The sequence below is a fragment of the Procambarus clarkii genome, chromosome 50, assembly GCF_040958095.1.
Source record: "Procambarus clarkii isolate CNS0578487 chromosome 50, FALCON_Pclarkii_2.0, whole genome shotgun sequence".
Classification (NCBI taxonomy): domain Eukaryota; kingdom Metazoa; phylum Arthropoda; class Malacostraca; order Decapoda; family Cambaridae; genus Procambarus; species Procambarus clarkii.
This window is the reverse complement of record NC_091199.1, coordinates 1961563-1983092: the sequence shown is the minus strand read 5'-3', so window position 1 is coordinate 1983092 and position 21530 is coordinate 1961563. Positions and strand designations below refer to the sequence as shown.

The 21530-nt window shown below is 39.4% G+C and overlaps 1 protein-coding gene across 1 annotated transcript; it reads right to left on the bottom strand.

Moving 5' to 3' along the window:
- Window positions 1-5979: 5979 nt before the first annotated feature.
- Window positions 5980-21427, bottom strand: LOC138351504 (uncharacterized). Its single transcript, XM_069303313.1, has 4 exons — window positions 21303-21427; window positions 20347-20514; window positions 11988-12110; window positions 5980-6319 (listed from the first exon to the last, which is right to left on the bottom strand). Exons 1-4 carry the CDS (start codon window positions 21364-21366, stop codon window positions 6150-6152), a joined length of 525 nt encoding a protein of 174 aa, XP_069159414.1. The 5' UTR covers window positions 21367-21427; the 3' UTR covers window positions 5980-6149.
- Between the last annotated feature and the right edge of the window lie 103 nt (window positions 21428-21530).

The following is a 21530-nucleotide window of genomic DNA, read 5'->3' as shown; positions in this document are numbered from 1 at the left end:
AGAGTGAAACCTTTAAAATACTGAACAATTTGGAGGATATTGATTCATTCAATTTCTTCAAAAGGTCAGATGTAACACGAACAAAGAGCAAAGGTTTCAAGCTCAGCAAGCCACAATGTAGGAGTAACAACAGATGCTTTTGAATACATAGGGTTAAGAACCCCATTGAAACCGCCTACCCAACGAAATCGTAAATGCTAAAATTCTCAAGAACATTTAAACTCCAGCTTGAAAAAAATTATCAGGACAAATGTGGTTGTCACATATACATACTGTTCTTAAAATATTTCCCCCTTTGCACCCGCAAGATAACGTACAATTTTAAAGGTTGACGAATGTTAATTTTTTTGTTTGCAAAGCTGTTCACTTGAGACAGTTAAGAAAGTCCCAGGTGTGTCTGGGTACAAGTGACAGGATGAAAGATGAAGGGTTTGCTTCCTATTGGCAAGCTCCTATGGTGGTGTGTCCACTCACATGATGAGTGGCACTGCCCAATACTGTCACTTTATTCATAGTGACAGTATTGGGATGGACAGTATTGGTGTGTCCAGTCACAGGATGAGTGGCGCTGCCCAACAGTGTCACCATGGTGACAGTATTGGGCTCTTAATCTAGAGATCTTGATCACCACTATTTTGACCCATTGCTCCACTTTCAGCGCCTTAGTGTGGCGATCCAGAGAGGAAATGCTCACTGCATCCATGGCTCCAGCCTGCCATCTGAGGAGCTGGAGGAACTCTAGAACCTGTGATGAGCAGCCTTGTACAAAGCATGTAACCATGTGTATATATATATTATATATATATATATATATATATATATATATATATATATATATATATATATATATATATATGTATATATATAACTGAAAACTCACACCCCAGAAGTGACTCGAACCCATACTCCCAGGAGCAAACGCAACTGGTATGTACAAGACGCCTTAATCCACTTGACCATCACGACCGGACAAAATGAGGTGATAGCCAAGGCTATTTGAACTACCCCACCGCCGGCACTCGGATAGTAATCTTGGGCATAGCATTTTACCAAATCACCTCATTCTTTGGGGCACACGTGAGGAACACAAATGCGAACAAGCCTGAATGGTCCCCAGGACAATATGCAACTGAAAACTCACACCCCAGAAGTGACTCGAACCCATACTCCCAGGAGCAAAGGCAACTGGTATGTACAAGACGCCTTAATCCACTTGACCATCACGACCGGACAAAATGAGGTGATAGCCGAGGCTATTTGAACCACCCCACCGCCGGCACTCGGATAGTAATCTTGGGCATAGCATTTTACCAAATCACCTCATTCTTTGGGGCACACATGAGGAACACAAATGCGAACAAGCCTGAATGGTCCCCAGGACAATATGCAACTGAAAACTCACACCCCAGAAGTGACTCGAACCCATACTCCCAGGAGCAAACGCAACTGGTATGTACAAGACGCCTTAATCCACTTGACCATCACGACCGGACAAAATGAGGTGATAGCCGAGGCTATTTGAACCACCCCACCGCCGGCACTCGGATAGTAATCTTGGGCATAGCATTTTACCAAATCACCTCATTCTTTGGGGCACACGTGAGGAACACAAATGCGAACAAGCCTGAATGGTCCCCAGGACAATATGCAACTGAAAACTCACACCCCAGAAGTGACTCGAACCCATACTCCCAGGAGCAAACGCAACTGGTATGTACAAGACGCCTTAATCCACTTGACCATCACGACCGGACAAAATGAGGTGATAGCCGAGGCTATTTGAACCACCCCACCGCCGGCACTCGGATAGTAATCTTGGGCATAGCATTTTACCAAATCACCTCATTCTTTGGGGCACACGTGAGGAACACAAATGCGAACAAGCCTGAATGGTCCCCAGGACAATATGCAACTGAAAACTCACACCCCAGAAGTGACTCGAACCCATACTCCCAGGAGCAAACGCAACTGGTATGTACAAGACGCCTTAATCCACTTGACCATCACGACCGGACAAAATGAGGTGATAGCCGAGGTTATTTGAACCACCCCACCGCCGGCACTCGGATAGTAATCTTGGGCATAGCATTTTACCAAATCACCTCATTCTTTGGGGCACACGTGAGGAACACAAATGCGAACAAGCCTGAATGGTCCCCAGGACAATATGCAACTGAAAACTCACACCCCAGAAGTGACTCGAACCCATACTCCCAGGAGCAAACGCAACTGGTATGTACAAGACGCCTTAATCCACTTGACCATCACGACCGGACAAAATGAGGTGATAGCCGAGGCTATTTGAACCACCCCACCGCCGGCACTCGGATAGTAATCTTGGGTCATAGCATTTTACCAAATCACCTCATTCTTTGGGGCACACGTGAGGAACACAAATGCGAACAAGCCTGAATGGTCCCCAGGACAAAATGCAACTGAAAACTCACACCCCAGAAGTGACTCGAACCCATACTCCCAGGAGCAAACGCAACTGGTATGTACAAGATGCCTTAATCCACTTGACCATCACGACCGGACAAAATGAGGTGATAGCCGAGGCTATTTGAACCACCCCACCGCCGGCACTCGGATAGTAATCTTGGGCATAGCATTTTACCAAATCACCTCATTCTTTGGGGCACACGTGAGGAACACAAATGCGAACAAGCCTGAATGGTCCCCAGGACAATATGCAACTGAAAACTCACACCCCAGAAGTGACTCGAACCCATACTCCCAGTGTGCATACTCACGTGTGCCCCAAAGAATGAGGTGATTTGGTAAAATGCTATGCCCAAGATTACTATCCGAGTGCTGGCGGTGGGGTGGTTCAAATAGCCTCGGCTATCACCTCATTTTGTCCGGTCGTGATGGTCAAGTGGATTAAGGCGTCTTGTACATACCAGTTGCGTTTGCTCCTGGGAGTATGGGTTCGAGTCACTTCTGGGGTGTGAGTTTTCAGTTGCATATTGTCCTGGGGACCATTCAGGCTTGTTCGCATTTGTGTTCCTCACGTGTGCCCCAAAGAATGAGGTGATTTGGTAAAATGCTATGCCCAAGATTACTATCCGAGTGCCGGCGGTGGGGTGGTTCAAATAGCCTCGGCTATCACCTCATTTTGTCCGGTCGTGATGGTCAAGTGGATTAAGGCGTCTTGTACATACCAGTTGCGTTTGCTCCTGGGAGTATGGGTTCGAGTCACTTCTGGGGTGTGAGTTTTCAGTTGCATATTGTCCTGGGGACCATTCAGGCTTGTTCGCATGTATATATATATATATATATATATATTATATATATATATATATATATATATATATATATATATATATATATATGTCGTACCTAGTAGCCAGAATGCACTTCTCAGCCTACTATGCAAGGCCCGATTTGCCTAATAAGCCAAGTTTTCCTGAATTAATATATTTTCTCTAATTTTTTTCTTATGAAATGATAAAGCTACCCATTTCATTATGTATGAGGTAAATTTTTTTTATTGGAGTTAAAATTAACGCAGATATATGACCGAACCTAACCAACCCTACCTAACCTAACCTATCTTTATAGGTTAGGTTAGGTAGCCGAAAATGTTAGGTTAGGTTAGGTTAGGTAGGTTAGGTTGTCGAAAAACAATTAATTCATGAAAACTTGGCTTATTAGGCAAATCGGGCCTTGCATGGTAGGCTGAGAAGTGCGTTCTGGCTACTAGGTACGACATATATAAATAATATATATATATATATATATATATATATATATATATATATGCCTAAGGCATATATATATGCCTAAGGCACAACTCTCCTAAACACGAGAGTTAAGTATACAACTTTAGAACACTTTCCCACCAGGAGACTCGAACCCTAGCCAGCACAGAAGCCTTCCAGCAACTGGCATAACAGGTACGCCTTAACCCGCTCCACCACCCGCTCAGACCCTTAAAAAATTGATGAAATTAACCCTTGATGAAATTAACCTTGATGAAATTAACCTTGGTGATACCAAGAGCACCTCCCAAGAGCACCAGAGTAGTGGGAAACGACACATAGACCGTGCGTTTTTTTTTTTCCCGCGCACTGTCTACGTGTCGTGCATTTTTCGTTACCCCAGTGAGACATTGACGCACGGTCTATGAGTCGTGTGTTTTTCGTTACCCTAGTGACCCATGCACAGGCATCACCAATGGTCAATGATAACCTTGACCCTTGATGAAATTAACGTATAAATGACCCCTCACTTGCTCTGGTGCTCTTGGGAGGTGTTGATCTTTGGGGTATTTAAATACTCCGAAATTACCATATCTTTTAAGGGTCTGAGCGGGTGGTGGAGCGGGTTAAGGCGTACCTGTTATGCCAGTTGCTGGAAGGCTTCTGTGCTGGCTAGGGTTCGAGTCTCCTGGTGGGAAAGTGTTCTAAAGTTGTATATATTATATATATATATATATATATATATATATATATATATATATATATATATATATATATATATATATATATATATATATATATATATATATATAGAGATAGATAGATAGATAGATAGATAGGAGCATGAAATAAACTCCTGTGAAGGTGTCCAACAAGGTGACCCCTTAGCCCCCCTCCTTTTCTATTTAGCTATCAAAGAGGTCACTGATAGGCTGACAAGCGAGCTAAACATCTGGTACCTGGATGATGGCACTCTCGCTGGAACCCCGGAAACCATTTTGGAGGATATAAGGAAAATCAAGGAGCAGGAAGCAGCCTTAGGCCTCATTCTCAATGCGTCCAAATGTGAAATAATCTCCCGCAACCCAGACATCACTGGGCAAATACAAAATGTTCTTCCAGAAATTCTCGTTGTCGAGCCACCGGACTGCACTCTCTTGGGTGCCCCCATTGGCCAACGAGCAATCGAGGAGGTCCTGGATGCAAAAATCACTGATCAAAAGAGAATGCTGGACAGGATTGACAAGACTGATGCCCATGATGCTTTCTTTCTCCTCACAAGATGCCTGTCTCTCCCTAAGTTGACCTACTTTCTGAGATGTTCTCCATCCTACAGCAGCCCTAAGTTAAATGTGTATGACACCCTTCTGAGGTCCATGCTGGTGAAAGTCCTGAACCTGCCATTGGACGACTCTCAGTGGGAGCAAGCAACCCTTCCTGTAAGACTCAGCGGCCTTAGTGTCCGCACAGCCTCCCAAATTGCTCTACCAGCCTTCCTTTCCTCCTCCCACACATCGCACGACCTCGTCGTCATCGTCATCGCACGACCTCGTCATTTTGGGTGAGGTGATATGCAGGTATAAATTGAAAGCTGTTTAAATCATAGCATAAGTAAGAATTCTGTTTAGTGTTTGCAGGTTATAGTTGTGTGTGTGTAAACTAAAATTCTTTGAAAATGTAATAAGTTATTACAAAACGCGTTCAAGTATCGCGTCAGACTAGAAATAAAAATGAATTTTGGAGAATTGATTTTTCAGTTACCATCAACAGTGAAAAGAAACATAAGAAATATTGAGAAAATTCGTGTTAGAATTATTATTCTTTCTTTTCCAGTCATATTTAATAATATGTCTAAAGGAAAGACTGCTACCAAAGTATACTAATATATATATATATATATATATATATATATATATATATATATATATATATATATATATATATATATATATATATATATATAACTGTGCTTGGGGACCCACCACCCTTAATTACCCCTACTCCAAATTAATCAACAAAAATCTGAAATTACAACCATCACACAGAAATAACCTGCACACGTAAATAACATCACATGAAACAAGAAGGTATGACAGGATGTGCAGAATACCCCCGTTGAAAAGCAGAGGTGCATCAGGAACTTCTGAGAGAAGCATACATGTGCAGTACCACACCCAGGCTTTGGTACTGCACATACTGCACAAGGATGGATTGATAAATTAATATATGGACTACTGACTTTAAACACAAGTTTATTGATTTTATTAAAAAAATATATCATATATGTTACATAAATACTTAGGAATTTTTTCATAGAAATTATATTGTTCTGTAAAGGAAGTAAGATTGATGGGAGTCACCTCTGACTCAATTACATTATCAAAAAATAGTTTATTATCTGCTATCAGACAAATTGTGCGTTATTTTCTTCTGAACCATCATGACTTACCCTTTTCCAACAGCTTCATCTTCCTTCTTGACTATCTTCAAATTATTTCTTTCTTCTTTTCTATTTGATGGCTTCAAAATAATGGACGTCTTCGACCCTTCTAAGATATGATCTTTGGGAACCCTGATGAAGGTATTTGCTTCAGCAGTAAGTAGACACTGATGTGCTGAAAATGTGGAAAACATATCATATATAATAAATATATATTTCTTGCAAAAAACAAAACACCAAAATCACAGAAATTTGGAACCATAGTAGTCTGTAGACAGAGGCCACCAGGCATTACAACAATCGGTAGACAGAGACCAAGAAGGGCAATTGTGGTGCCACAATGGTTTCCAAGAATCCTAGCATAGATTATTTGAGTTAAAATTGGTTTACTTTTACCAAGGGGTCATTTGGAGGTAGGCCCACCCCAGTACCCACTGTGTGTGTATTCTTCCAAATAGTGTAGAGGTGCCATAGGCACAATCAGAGCACTGTATAAACATCAGAGGTCCGCGGTTGTTCAACGTCCTCCCAGCGACTATAAGAAATATTGCCGGAACAACCGTGGACATCTTCAAGAGAAAACTGGACTGTTTTCTAAGAGAAGTTCCAGATCAGCCGAGCTGTGGTGGGTATGTGGCCCTGCGGGCCGCTCCAAGCAACAGCCTGGTGGACAAAACACTCACAAGTCAAGTCTGGCCTTGGGCCGGGCTTGGGAAGTAGAAGAACTCCCAGAACCCCATCAAGCAGGTGTAATGTACTCAGGTAACTAGTGCCCAGACACAGAAACTAGACACCTCTAGACACCAAACTAGACACAGACACTAGACAGAGTTCCACATAAGAGGTTGTTCTGGAAACTGGAAAATATTGGAGGAGTGACAGGCACGCTTCTAACATGGATGAAAAATTTTCTGACTGATAGAAAAATGAGGGCTGTGATCAGAGGCAATGTATCGGACTGGAGAAATGTCACAAGTGGAGTACCACAGGGTTCAGTTCTTGCACCAGTGATGTTTATTGTCTACATAAATGATCTACCAGTTGGTATACAGAATTATATGAACATGTTTGCTGATGATGCTAAGATAATAGGAAGGATAAGAAACTTAGATGATTGTCATGCCCTTCAAGAAGACCTGGACAAAATAAGTACATTGAGCGCCACTTGGCAAATGGAATTTAATGTTAATAAATGCCATGTTATGGAATGTGGAATAGGAGAACATAGACCCCACACAACCTATATTTTATGTGAGAAATCTTTAAAGAATTCTGATAAAGAAAGAGATCTAGGGGTGGTTCTAGATAGAAAACTATCACCTGAGGACCACATAAAGAATATTGTGCGAGGAGCCTATGCCACGCTTTCTAACTTCAGAATTGCTTTTAAATACATGGATGGCGATATACTAAAGAAATTGTTCACGACCTTTGTTAGGCCAAAGCTAGAATATGCAGCAGTTGTGTGGTGCCCATATCTTAAGAAGCACATCAACAAACTGGAAAAGGTGCAAAGACATGCTACTAAGTGGCTCCCAGAACTAAAGGGCAAGAGCTACGAGGAGAGGTTAGAGGCATTAAATATGCCAAAACTAGAAGACAGAAGAAAAAGAGGTGATATGATCACTACATACAAAATAGTAACAAGAATTGATAAAATCGATATGGAAGATTTCTTGAGACCTGGAACGTTAAGAACAAGAGGTCATAGATACAAACTAGCTAAACACAGATGCCGAGAAATATAAGAAAATTCACTTTCGCAAACAGAGTGGTAGACGGTTGGAACAAGTTAGGGGAGAAGGTGGTGGAGGCCAAGACCGTCAGTTGTTTCAAAGCGTTATATGACAAAGAGTGCTGGGAAGACGGGACACCACGAGCGTAGCTCTCATCCTGTAACTACACTTAGGTAATTACCTAAGTGTAATTACCTCTACTGTAAGATAACTAGTGGGAAAATGCAAGTAATGCAATCTAACAAGTGAACAAAACAAATTAAGAGTGCGACACGTGGTAGCAACGCTGCCACTATGAAAACACCCACTACTCCATCGACCGGGATAATTTTTTAGCAAGAGGAGGAGGAGAAGAATGGCTAAAAATGACCAGACTCTACCACCAACTCGGTCAAATTCAACTTCAATAATAAACAGATAAACTGGGAGCAAATAAACAAGGACTGCACAGAAATAAACTGGGAAGAACAGCTAGAAAATGCATATCTGAACTAGTGCCTGGAAAAAATAAGCTCAGTAGCACTAAAAATATGTTTAAACCGCATACCCCTATGAAAAAAGAGGAAGAGATGCAGATTGGAACGAGAACGTCGTTCCCTATATAGGCAAAGAAAGCGAATCGCGGAACAACTTGAGAGTCGCACCCTATCTCAAGAACGGCGAAGAAGGTTATGTAGAGAAATAGAAAATATTGAACTCAAGCTACAAGAATCATACAAAACCCAGGAGAGGCAAAGAGAGCAAAAGGCCATCAGTGAAATAGAGAGGAATCCGAAATATTTTTTCTCCTATGCAAAATCAAGATCAAAAACCACATCTAGTATCGGGCCCCTGCGAAAGGGAGATGGAACTTTCACCGATGACAACAAAGAAATGAGCGAGCTACTGAGGAAGCAATACGACTGTTTTCTGCGAGCCATTAAACGCACTAAAGATTTCTAACCAAAATGAGTTTTTCATGGATATGATACCAACATCAAATCATATATCAGACGTCACCCTATCCCCACTGGATTTTGAAGAAGCCATAAACAGTATGCCTATGCACTCTGCACCAGGCCCGGATTCTTGGAACTCCATATTCATCAAGAACTGTAAAAAAACACTATCACAGGCCATCCACATTATGTGGAGACAAAGCCTAGATACTGGCGTTATCCCTGATATACTAAAACCAGCAGAGATAGCACCACTTTATAAAGGAGGAAATAAGGCAGAGGCAAAAAATTAGACCGATAGCACTAACATCGCACATCATAAAAAATTTTGAGATAGTGCTAAGAAGTAAGATCACAAAATACATGGAATCACAGCATCTGCATAACCCCGGACAACATGGTTTCAGAACAGGGCGCTCTTGCCTGTCGCAGTTGCTGGACCACTATGATATGGCATTAGATGCTATGGAAGACAAACAAAATGCTGATGTAATTTACAAAGATTTCGTAAAAGCTTTTGATAAATGACCATGGTGTTATTGCACATAAAATGCGTTCAAAAGGAATTACCGGAAAAATAGGTAGATGGATCTACAATTTCCTGACTAACAGAACACAATGTGTAATAGTCAACAAAATAAAATCCAGCCCATCAACCGTGAAGAGCTCAGTCCCCCAGGGTACTGTGTTTGCTCCAGTACTTTTTTTCATCCTCATATCGGACATAGACAAGAACACAACCTATAGCACTGTATCATCCTTTGCAGATGACACTAGGATCTTCATGAGAGTAGGCAACATAGAGGACACAGAAAACCTCCAATCAGATGTAGATCAGGTCTTTCTATGGGCTACAGAAAATAATATGGTGTTTAACGAAGATTAGTTCCAGCTCATGCGCTATGGACAAAATGAAAATATAAAAACGGAAACCACGTAAAAAACTCGGGCAAATTATAACATAGAACGAAAAGGCAATGTCAATGATCTGGGTGTACTCATGTCTGAAGACTTTACCTTTAAAGAACATAATAAAGTAGCCGTCACAACTGCAAGAAAAATGACAGGTTGGATAACAAGAACTTTTCACACTAGAGATCCTATACCGATGATGATACTTTTCAAAATGCTTGTGCTCTCTAGAGTGGAGTACTGCTGCACAATGACAGCCCCTTTCAAAGCTGGAGAAAATGCTGACCTGAAGAGCATGCAGAGAACCTTTACTGCTAGAATCCACTCAGTAAACCATCAGTAAAAATTATTACTCAGTAAAAAAAGTAAAACATCTAAACTATTGGGACCGACTAAAGAGCCTAAATCTGTACTCCCTTGAGCGCAGGCGGGAGAGATACATAATAATTTACACGTGGAAAATATTAGAGGGGCTGGTCCCAAACCTGCACACAGAAATAACATCACATGAGACCAGAAGACATGGCAGGATGTGCAGAATACCCCCATTGAAAAGCAGAAGTGCAACAGGTACTCTGAGAGAGAACTCTATCAACATCAAAGGCCTGAGACTGTTCAACACGCTTCCGCTACACATAAGGGGCATAACTGGCAAACCCCTCAGAGTGTTCAAGAGAACTGGATGAGCACCTCCAAAGGATACCTGATCAACCAGGCTGTGACTCATACATCAGGCTGCTCGCAGCCGCATCCAACAGCCTGATTGATCAGTCCAGCAACCAGGAGGCCTGGTCGACGACCGAGCCGCGGGGACGCTAAGCCCCAGAAGCACCTCAAGGTACTTGCCCTACCATCTACATGATTTGATGCTCTGCAAATACAGCACGCATCAATTCATTGCACACTTATATAATAATTATTTGAGAATATATAACAAGTACTTTATATTTTTTTTTTTTTATATTTGTAGCTATACAATATTTGTATCCCTGGTTTCCATACAGTGTATTCTAAACAAAATATATATTAACAAAACACATCACAACAAATAGTTGACAGCTGGTAGACTGCCAAATAACAAAAAGAGCTTTGAATATATGATCAGATATTCTTGAGATGGGACAGGAACCAAAGACTCGCCAGGTCCAAAAAGCACACTTGAAGCCTCCCCAAAACCTCCATTCATTCATTCACAAACTTCTCCCAAGACCAAATGATCCAAGGTATGATTCAAATATTGAAATATATTCCCCAAAGATCAAAATATCCAAGATATGATCAAAATATTCAATCAAAACTAGTGACATCAAATCAGCTTATAGAGTGGGTATCAAATCAAGAGGAGGGTATAAATAACAGGAGAATTTGAGTTAAACTAGATAGCTGCTTCCGCAAGTCAGACCTTTTCAAATCTGCAGTCTCTAGTAAATCAAATGTTTATGTGAATAAATGTCTGACCAGGTTCAGACAAAATCTCTTATTTAAACTGCGGGGTTTCTGGAAAAATTCCCCTGTAATTAAACATTGTTTTGTGGGAGACAATACAATTATAGCTAGGGGGACTGACACTGGAAAACCCGATTTTATAACAACTGAAGCTCACCTCAATTCTCCTGAATGACTGTGGGATAGCTGCTGAATAACCAGAGTTCAAATTATAACCTCATTTAACTACCACTGTGTACTTTAGCTGTGCCTTTCCTTCCAAAAGGTTTTAACTTAAAAAAAAAAATGGGTCTTCTTTATTATTGTCTTTTTTTTCTTTTTTTTACTTCCTTGTTCCATAGTACACTGGCTTTGCCTGTGTCCTCTAGTATAAACTTTATCATCCAGTGTACCTGAGTGTATCTCAATTTAATCTACCACATTTTGTTTTAGTGTTTTAGTGTAACTTTAATATTAAACTATAGTGTACTTATTATATTATAGTAAGTAAGCTATTCATTTTATAGATTTCATAATTGCTTTTTGACTTTTATTGGTCATCCATTGTTATTAATTATTCTAGTTCATTTTTACTTTAAGTTCCCATAAGTTTTCATTACTTAAATTACCATTAAGTTTATATTACTTTACAATTTTTAAATCTTTAAAATTTATAACTAAAACTGGACAAACTGGAGGAATGGCCCAAGAATATATACACCAGTTGATTGACAGTTGAGACACGGGACCATAGAGCCAATCCTCAACCCCTGCAAACACAACTAGGTGAGTACAAGTTTTGCTTAGAAATCGAAGAATGAGTTTTGATTACCTGTCACAGTTGTATCTTGAGAAAGTCGGTGTTTCTTCATTTTTTTCAAGGACTTATCCTCTTGCTCTACATTCTTGTCTTTCGCTTCCCTGATCTTCCTATTTTGATTTTCCTGAATATGAACTGAAAATAAGGAAAACCTGAATAAAATATATATCCTCATTAAACAAAAATTGTGTTTCTCTACAGCTGCAGCTACAGATAACACACAGCCACTCTACTTGAATTAATGCACATGCTACACACACAAACACAATACTTCAAATCTACAAAAGTGACAGCAGAGAAGACCCACTCAATTATAGACCTGTATCATTGACAAGTGTAATAGTCAAAATATTGGAAAAAATAACAAAAACTAAATGGGTAGAACACTGGGGGAGAAATGATATAATATCAGACAGACAGTATGGTTTTTGATCTAGAAGATCCGGTGTATCGAATTTACTCAGTTTCTATGATCGAGCAACAGAGATTTTACAGGAAAGAGATGGTTGGGTTGACTGCATCTATCTGGACCTAAAAAACGCTTTTGATAGAGTTCCACATAAAGAGGTTGTTGATTGGCATGCCCTTCAAGATGACCTGGACAAAATAAGTGTATGGAGCACCACTTGGCAAATGGAATTTAATGTGAATAAATGTCATGTTATGGAATGTGGAATAGGAGAACATAGACCCCACACAACCTATAAATTATGTGAGAAATCCTTAAAAAATTCTGATAAAAAAAAAAGAGATCTAGGGATGGTTCTAGATAGAAAAGTATCACCGGAGGACCACATAAAGAATGTTGTGCGAGGAGCCTATGCTACACTTTCTAACTTCATAATTGCTTTTAAATACATGGATGGTAAAATACTAAAGAAATTGTTCTATATAAATGTACAAACAAATATTTCTTAATGTTAATCCGGATCTGAAATTCTTCCTGGCCATGTAATAGAATCCCAATAAATCAATATATGAAAATAAATTTAAAAATTCTTTGATAAACGGATGAGACTTTGTTGGGTAAAGAAGGCATGAACTTCAGGTTGGATTTTTTTTATATATATATATATATATATATATATATATATATATATATATATATATATATATATATATATATATATATATATATATATATATATATATATATGCGAACAAGCCTCAATGGTCCCCAGGACAATATGCAACTGAAAACTCACACCCCAGAAGTGACTCGAACCCATACTCCCAGAAGCAACGCAACTGGTATGTACAAGACGCCTTAATCCACTTGACCAACACGACCGGACAAAATGAGGTGATAGCCGAGGCTATTTGAACCACCCCACCGCCGGCACTCGGATAGTAATCTTGGGCATAGCATTTTACCAAATCACCTCATTCTTTGGGGCACACGTGAGGAACACAAATGCGAACAAGCCTGAATGGTCCCCAGGACAATATGCAACTGAAAACTCACACCCCAGAAGTGACTCGAACCCATACTCCCAGAAGCAACGCAACTGGTATGTACAAGACGCCTTAATCCACTTGACCAACACGACCGGACAAAATGAGGTGATAGCCGAGGCTATTTGAACCACCCCACCGCCGGCACTCGGATAGTAATCTTGGGCATAGCATTTTACCAAATCACCTCATTCTTTGGGGCACACGTGAGGAACACAATTGCGAACAAGCCTGAATGGTCCCCAGGACAATATGCAACTGAAAACTCACACCCCAGAAGTGACTCGAACCCATACTCCCAGAAGCAACGCAACTGGTATGTACAAGACGCCTTAATCCACTTGACCAACACGACCGGACAAAATGAGGTGATAGCCGAGGCTATTTGAACCACCCCACCGCCGGCACTCGGATAGTAATCTTGGGCATAGCATTTTACCAAATCACCTCATTCTTTGGGGCACACGTGAGGAACACAAATGCGAACAAGCCTGAATGGTCCCCAGGACAATATGCAACTGAAAACTCACACCCCAGAAGTGACTCGAACCCATACTCCCAGAAGCAACGCAACTGGTATGTACAAGACGCCTTAATCCACTTGACCAACACGACCGGACAAAATGAGGTGATAGCCGAGGCTATTTGAACCACCCCACCGCCGGCACTCGGATAGTAATCTTGGGCATAGCATTTTACCAAATCACCTCATTCTTTGGGGCACACGTGAGGAACACAAATGCGAACAAGCCTGAATGGTCCCCAGGACAATATGCAACTGAAAACTCACACCCCAGAAGTGACTCGAACCCATACTCCCAGAAGCAACGCAACTGGTATGTACAAGACGCCTTAATCCACTTGACCAACACGACCGGACAAAATGAGGTGATAGCCGAGGCTATTTGAACCACCCCACCGCCGGCACTCGGATAGTAATCTTGGGCATAGCATTTTACCAAATCACCTCATTCTTTGGGGCACACGTGAGGAACACAATTGCGAACAAGCCTGAATGGTCCCCAGGACAATATGCAACTGAAAACTCACACCCCAGAAGTGACTCGAACCCATACTCCCAGAAGCAACGCAACTGGTATGTACAAGACGCCTTAATCCACTTGACCAACACGACCGGACAAAATGAGGTGATAGCCGAGGCTATTTGAACCACCCCACCGCCGGCACTCGGATAGTAATCTTGGGCATAGCATTTTACCAAATCACCTCATTCTTTGGGGCACACGTGAGGAACACAAATGCGAACAAGCCTGAATGGTCCCCAGGACAATATGCAACTGAAAACTCACACCCCAGAAGTGACTCGAACCCATACTCCCAGAAGCAACGCAACTGGTATGTACAAGACGCCTTAATCCACTTGACCAACACGACCGGACAAAATGAGGTGATAGCCGAGGCTATTTGAACCACCCCACCGGCGGCACTTGGATAGTAATCTTGGGCATAGCATTTTACCAAATCACCTCATTCTTTGGGGCACACGTGAGGAACACAATTGCGAACAAGCCTGAATGGTCCCCAGGACAATATGCAACTGAAAACTCACACCCCAGAAGTGACTCGAACCCATACTCCCAGAAGCAACGCAACTGGTATGTACAAGACGCCTTAATCCACTTGACCAACACGACCGGACAAAATGAGGTGATAGCCGAGGCTATTTGAACCACCCCACCGCCGGGGGTGGCGGTGGGATATATATATATATATATATATATATATATATATATATATATATATATATATATATATATATATATATATATATATATGTCGTACAAAGTAGCCAGAACGTACTTTTTGGCCTACTATGCAAGGCCAAATTTGCCTAATAAGCCAAATTTTCCTGAATTAATATATTTTCTCTAATTTTTTTCTTATGAAATGATAAAGATACCCATTTCATTATGTATGAGGTCAATTTTTTTTTATTGGAGTTAAAAGTAACCTAGATATATGACCGAACCTAACCAACCCTACCTAACCTAACCTAACCTATGTTTATAGGTTAGGTTTGGTTAGGTAGTCGAAAAAGTTAGGTTAGGTTAGGTTAGGTAGGTTAGGTAGTCGAAAAACAATTAATTCATGAAAACTTGGCTTATTAGGCAAATTGGGCCTTGCATAGTAGGCTGAGAAGTGCGTTCTGGCTACTAGGTACGACATATATATATATATATATATATATATATATATATATATATATATATATATATATATATATATATATTAGTATATTTTGGTAGCAGTCTTTCCTGTAGACATATATTATTAAATATGACCGAAAAAGTAAGATTAATAATTCTAACACGAATTTTCTCAATCTTTCGTACATTACGCTTCACTGTTGGAGGTAAATCAAAAATTAATTCTCCAAAATTCATTTTTTTATTTCTAGTCTGACGCGACACGGGCGCGTTTCGTAAAACTTATTACATTTTCAAAGACTTTAGTTCACAAATACACAACTGAATAGAACTTACGTATCTCCGAGTTTATATCTACATTTGAGTGAGGTGGGAGGGGTGATGTGGCATTAACACAAGACAGAACAAGAGGGGATATTAATAGGGTATTAAAAGTATCAACACAAGACAGAACACAAACAATGGGTATTGAATAGAAGTGTTTGTAGAAAGCCTATTGGTCCATATTTCTTGATGCTTCTATATTGGAGCGGAGTCTTGAGGTGGGTAGAATATAGTTGTGCAATAATTGGCTGTTGATTGCTGGTGTTGACTTCTTGATGTGTAGTGCCTCGCAAACGTCAAGCCGCCTGCTATCGCTGTATCTATCGATGATTTCTGTGTTGTTTACTAGGATTTCTCTGGCGATGGTTTGGTTGTGGGAAGAGATTATATGTTCCTTAATGGAGCCCTGTTGCTTATGCATCGTTAAACGCCTAGAAAGAGATGTTGTCTTGCCTATATACTGGGTTTTTTGGAGCTTACAGTCCCCAAGTGGGCATTTGAAGGCATAGACGACGTTAGTCTCTTTTAAAGCGTTCTGTTTTGTGTCTGGAGAGTTTCTCATGAGTAGGCTGGCCGTTTTTCTGGTTTTATAGTAAATCGTCAGTTGTATCCTCTGATTTTTGTCTGTAGGGATAACGTTTCTATTAACAATATCTTTCAGGACCCTTTCCTCCGTTTTATTTCTTTCCAGCCTGTACTCCTCTTGACATACCAGAAAATATTCTGAGGAAACTACTCCAAGCTTGTACTAAAGAGGCACCCTTCTTGAGCCCGGATGGGCACATGTATAAGCAAGTAGATGGGGTCGCCATGGGTTCTCCCCTAGGTGTCCTGTTTGCAAACTTCTATATGGGTACCATCGAGCAAAAAGTCTTAGTCGACATGAACTTGAAACCGGCCATATACTGCAGGTATGTTGACGACATTTTTACACAGGTACCTGATGTCAGACATCTGCAGGAGCTGAAGGAGGCATTTGAGCAGAGTTCCGTGCTGCGTTTCACTTACGAGATGGAAAAGGATGGGAAGCTGCCCTTTCTAGATGTAACAGTCATGGAAAAGGGTGGAGGTTTCCACACTGCAGTCTACACTAAGGAAACAAACATAGGAATGTGCCTAAATGCCAACAGCGACTGCCCCGACAGGTACAAGAGGAGTGTTGTTAACGCATATGTCGACCGTGCTCTCAGCCACAGCTCAGAATGGAAGCAAGTCGATGAAGAACTCTGTAGGGTAAGGCAGGTCCTAGTCAATAACGGCTTCTCCAATGGTTTCGTCGAAGACATCATAAGAAGGAAAGTGAAAAGCCATGCAACCTCTGAAGAGACAACTAACACAACACCTATACCCCCTATTAGACTATTTTACAGGAACTTCTTTTCCACAGCTCATAAAACGGAGGAAAGGGTCCTGAAAGATATTGTTAATAGAAACGTTATCCCTACAGACAAAAATCAGAGGATACAACTGACGATTTACTATAAAACCAGAAAAACGGCCAGCCTACTCATGAGAAACTCTCCAGACACAAAACAGAACGCTTTAAAAGAGACTAACGTCGTCTATGCCTTCAAATGCCCACTTGGGGACTGTAAGCTCCAAAAAACCCAGTATATAGGCAAGACAACAACATCTCTTTCTAGGCGTTTAACGATGCATAAGCAACAGGGCTCCATTAAGGAACATATAATCTCTTCCCACAACCAAACCATCGCCAGAGAAATCCTAGTAAACAACACAGAAATCATCGATAGATACAGCGATAGCAGGCGGCTTGACGTTTGCGAGGCACTACACATCAAGAAGTCAACACCAGCAATCAACAGCCAATTATTGCACAACTATATTCTACCCACCTCAAGACTCCGCTCCAATATAGAAGCATCAAGAAATATGGACCAATAGGCTTTCTACAAACACTTCTATTCAATACCCATTGTTTGTGTTCTGTCTTGTGTTGATACTTTTAATACCCTATTAATATCCCCTCTTGTTCTGTCTTGTGTTAATGCCACATCACCCCTCCCACCTCACTCAAATGTAGATATAAACTCGGAGATACGTAAGTTCTATTCAGTTGTGTATTTGTGAACTAAAGTCTTTGAAAATGTAATAAGTTTTACGAAACGCGCCCGTGTCGCGTCAGACTAGAAATAAAAAAATGAATTTTGGAGAATTAATTTTTGATTTACCTCCAACAGTGAAGCGTAATGTACGAAAGATTGAGAAAATTCGTGTTAGAATTATTAATCTTACTTTTTCGGTCATATTTAATAATATATATATATATATATATATATATATATATATATATATATATATATATATATATATATATATATATATATGTCGTACCTAGTAGCCAGAACGCACTTCTCAGCCTACTATGCAAGGCCTGATTTGCCTAATAAGCCAAGTTTTCCTGAATTAATATATTTTCACTAATTTTTTTCTAATGAAATGATCGAGCTACCCATTTCATTATGTATGAGGTCAATTTTTTTTTATTGGAGTTAAAATTAACGTAGATATATGACCGAACCTAACCAACCCTACCTAACCTAACCTAACCTATCTTTATATGTTAGGTTAGGTTAGGTAGCCGAAAAAGTTAGGTTAGGTTAGGTAGTCGAAAAACAATTAATTCATGAAAACTTGGCTTATTAAGCAAATTGGGCCTTGCATAGTAGGCTGAGAAGTGCGTTCTGGCTACTAGGTACGACATATATATATATATATATATATATATATATATATATATATATATATATATATATATATATATGTCGTACCTAATAGCCAGAACGCACTTTTCAGCCTACTATTCAAGGCCCGATTTGCCTAATAAGCCAAGTTTTCATGAATTAATGTTTTTTCGTCTACCTAACCTACCTAACCTAACCTAACCTAGCTTTTTTTGGCTACCTAACCTAACCTTACATATAAATATAGGTTAGGTTAGGTTAGGTAGGGTTGGTTAGGTTCGTTCATATATCTACGTTAATTTTAACTCCAATAAAAAAAAATTGACCTCATACATAGAGAAAAGGGTTGCTTTATCATTTCATAAGAAAAAAATTATAGTAAATATATTAATTCAGGAAAACTTGGCTTATTAGGCAAATCGGGCCTTGAATAGTAGGCTGAGAAGTGAGTTCTGGCTACTAGGTACGACATATATATATATATATATATATATATATATATATATATATATATATATATATGTTGTACCTAGTAGCCAGAACGTCATACTCGGCCTACTATGCAAGGCCCGATTTGCCTAATAAGCCAAGTTTTCCTGAATTTATGTATTTTTCTCATTTTTTTCTTATGAAATGATGAATCATTCCATTTCATTATTTATAAGTTAATTTTTTTAAATTTGAGTTAAAACTAACGTAGATATATGACCGAACCTAACCTATCTAAACGTAACCTATACTCACACAACTAAGTCAATAATTTATGTTACTAATATAATACAATAATAATAATTCAAATAAACTAATTGGAAACAATTTATTGAAAATAAAGTAAATCAATCGGCCTATTAGCCAAATCGGGGATTGCATAGTAGGGCAAGAAGTGAGTTCTGGCTACTAGGTACGACATATATATATGTGTATGTAAATATATATATATATATATATATATATATATATATATATATATATATATATATATATATATATATATATAGATAAAAAAAAAAAAAAAAAAAAATATTCAAGGAAGGGGGTGGTAGGAGAAAAGCACACAGAAACTGTATTGGAGGGGATCTAAACATTCCCTCTAATGCGTTATGCGTGGTTTCCTCCGAGGCTATGGGTCCCCCTTCTTCCAGCTATATATATATATAAAAGATTTCTTACATTCTTGAACAGACACTAGCATGCATAGCTTTTTGGGCAAGTCCTTAATCCTAATTTTAACACTCACATTCCCAGTAAGCAGCCCATATCAGCTGTCTAACTCCCAAGTACCTATTTACTGTTAGGTGAATAGGTGCATCAGGGCAAAAGAAACTGCCCATTTGTTTCAGCATCTAATAAAAATAGAACCTTGACCCTTAGGATTACAAACACAGAGCACTGTCCACTGAGCCGTCAGGCCCTGATGTTAATTTTAATATTACTGTGAACTGGAATACATGAAATAAACTATATCAGCAGTCAAGTATAATACAACTAACAATTGAATTAATAGTGGTCCAGAACGGACCGAAACGTCTTTGTATTTTCATCTTTTTGTGTGTGGTTAGGACAACATTCTTCAGCAACATTATTGTGACTCATCAGCTGTATAAAATACATCTACTTTATACAACAAATCAGTAATGTAATTGTGGAACCTAAAAACTTGTCTAAAATATATACAAGTTTTGCTTTGAATTTAAAAAACGAAGAATGAGTTTTGATTACCTTTAATAGTTGAATCTTCAGAGAGTCTTCGTTTTTTCTTCATTTTCTTTAACTTAAGCTCTTGCTCCCCATTCTTTTCTTTTGCCTCACTGATGTTGATATCTTCTTGGGCACCTATATTATTTGTTGGTATCTTGTTGACACTTGATCCAGTGTCCTTCATGTATGCTGAAAATTAAGAAACATGCGTAAATTTAATATGGTATCATTATTACAAAATATGTCCTCCAAAAAACTTTAATTGAAAGAAACACTGAAATGTGAAATTTGGCAGCAATGAGGAACTATGTCATTATGGGAATTTTGGTACCCATATGTAAAGGAAGTCTCATTATCTGATGATATAGACCTGATGCAAAGTAAAGTGTGTCAAAATTATTTGCACACCCTCCTCCACTATGTGATGGAGTGAAAAAAGATATGTGAATTCGGATAATTCTATAACAAATGTTCAAGATATGAGGAAATATTTCATTCAAAATGATCTGCTGCCAGAAATCTTGGTCAAATATCACCAGTTTGCTAACTGTATGTAGTAACTAAGTGATTGTAACCTATCCACCGCTGTCCACTGGATGGAGGTAGTGTGCACGATAAACATATCAATTGTGACACTAGCTCTCCACACATGTCAGTTGCTTAATTTAAAAACTGTACTCATGGTCGGTCTCGAGCCCCTTGTCAATGTGGTGATGTGCATGGAATTATGTAATTAGGTCATCAAGATTGAAACTTGCTTAGCTAAAATGAATTGCTTGATTCAGTCCCGGAGCCAATTAATTATGTGCCTCTGCAACCATTTCCACTACCGCTAACAACATGGATATGGGATGCATAATATATGAACTAAACTACTGTACTATGTAAATGCTTTTCATTATTGCCAACACAAAGGAACATGCAGGTTTTATGATTTTCATTGTTAGCTTATGCAAAATAATAATAATAATAATTACCAAGATAAAACAATTCGGTGAGATTATTAACATTTTTGCTTGACAGACCACTTCCTGGTAGCATGCCCTTTGTGGTATTTCTATTGCCGACCTTAAAATAGATGACAGCAACTTGATAACCACCACCTTGTAGTTTGGAGACCTGCAATACAACAAAATAGTTACAAATATAACTAAAATATTTTTAGTGTTAATTTGAACAGTGTTCAAGAGATATGGCTTCAATTA

Excerpts from the sequence above, each read along its gene's own strand:
- LOC138351504 (XM_069303313.1), bottom strand. The coding sequence starts at position 21,366 with ATGCTACCAGGAAGTGGTCTGTCAAGCAAAAATGTTAATAATCTCACC. Across the intron at positions 20,515-21,302 it reads CACCGAATTGTTTTATCTTG|CATACATGAAGGACACTGGA; the intron begins GTAATTATTATT and ends CTTAATTTTCAG. Across the intron at positions 6,320-11,987 it reads TCAAGATACAACTGTGACAG|CACATCAGTGTCTACTTACT; the intron begins GTAATCAAAACT and ends CCACATTTTCAG.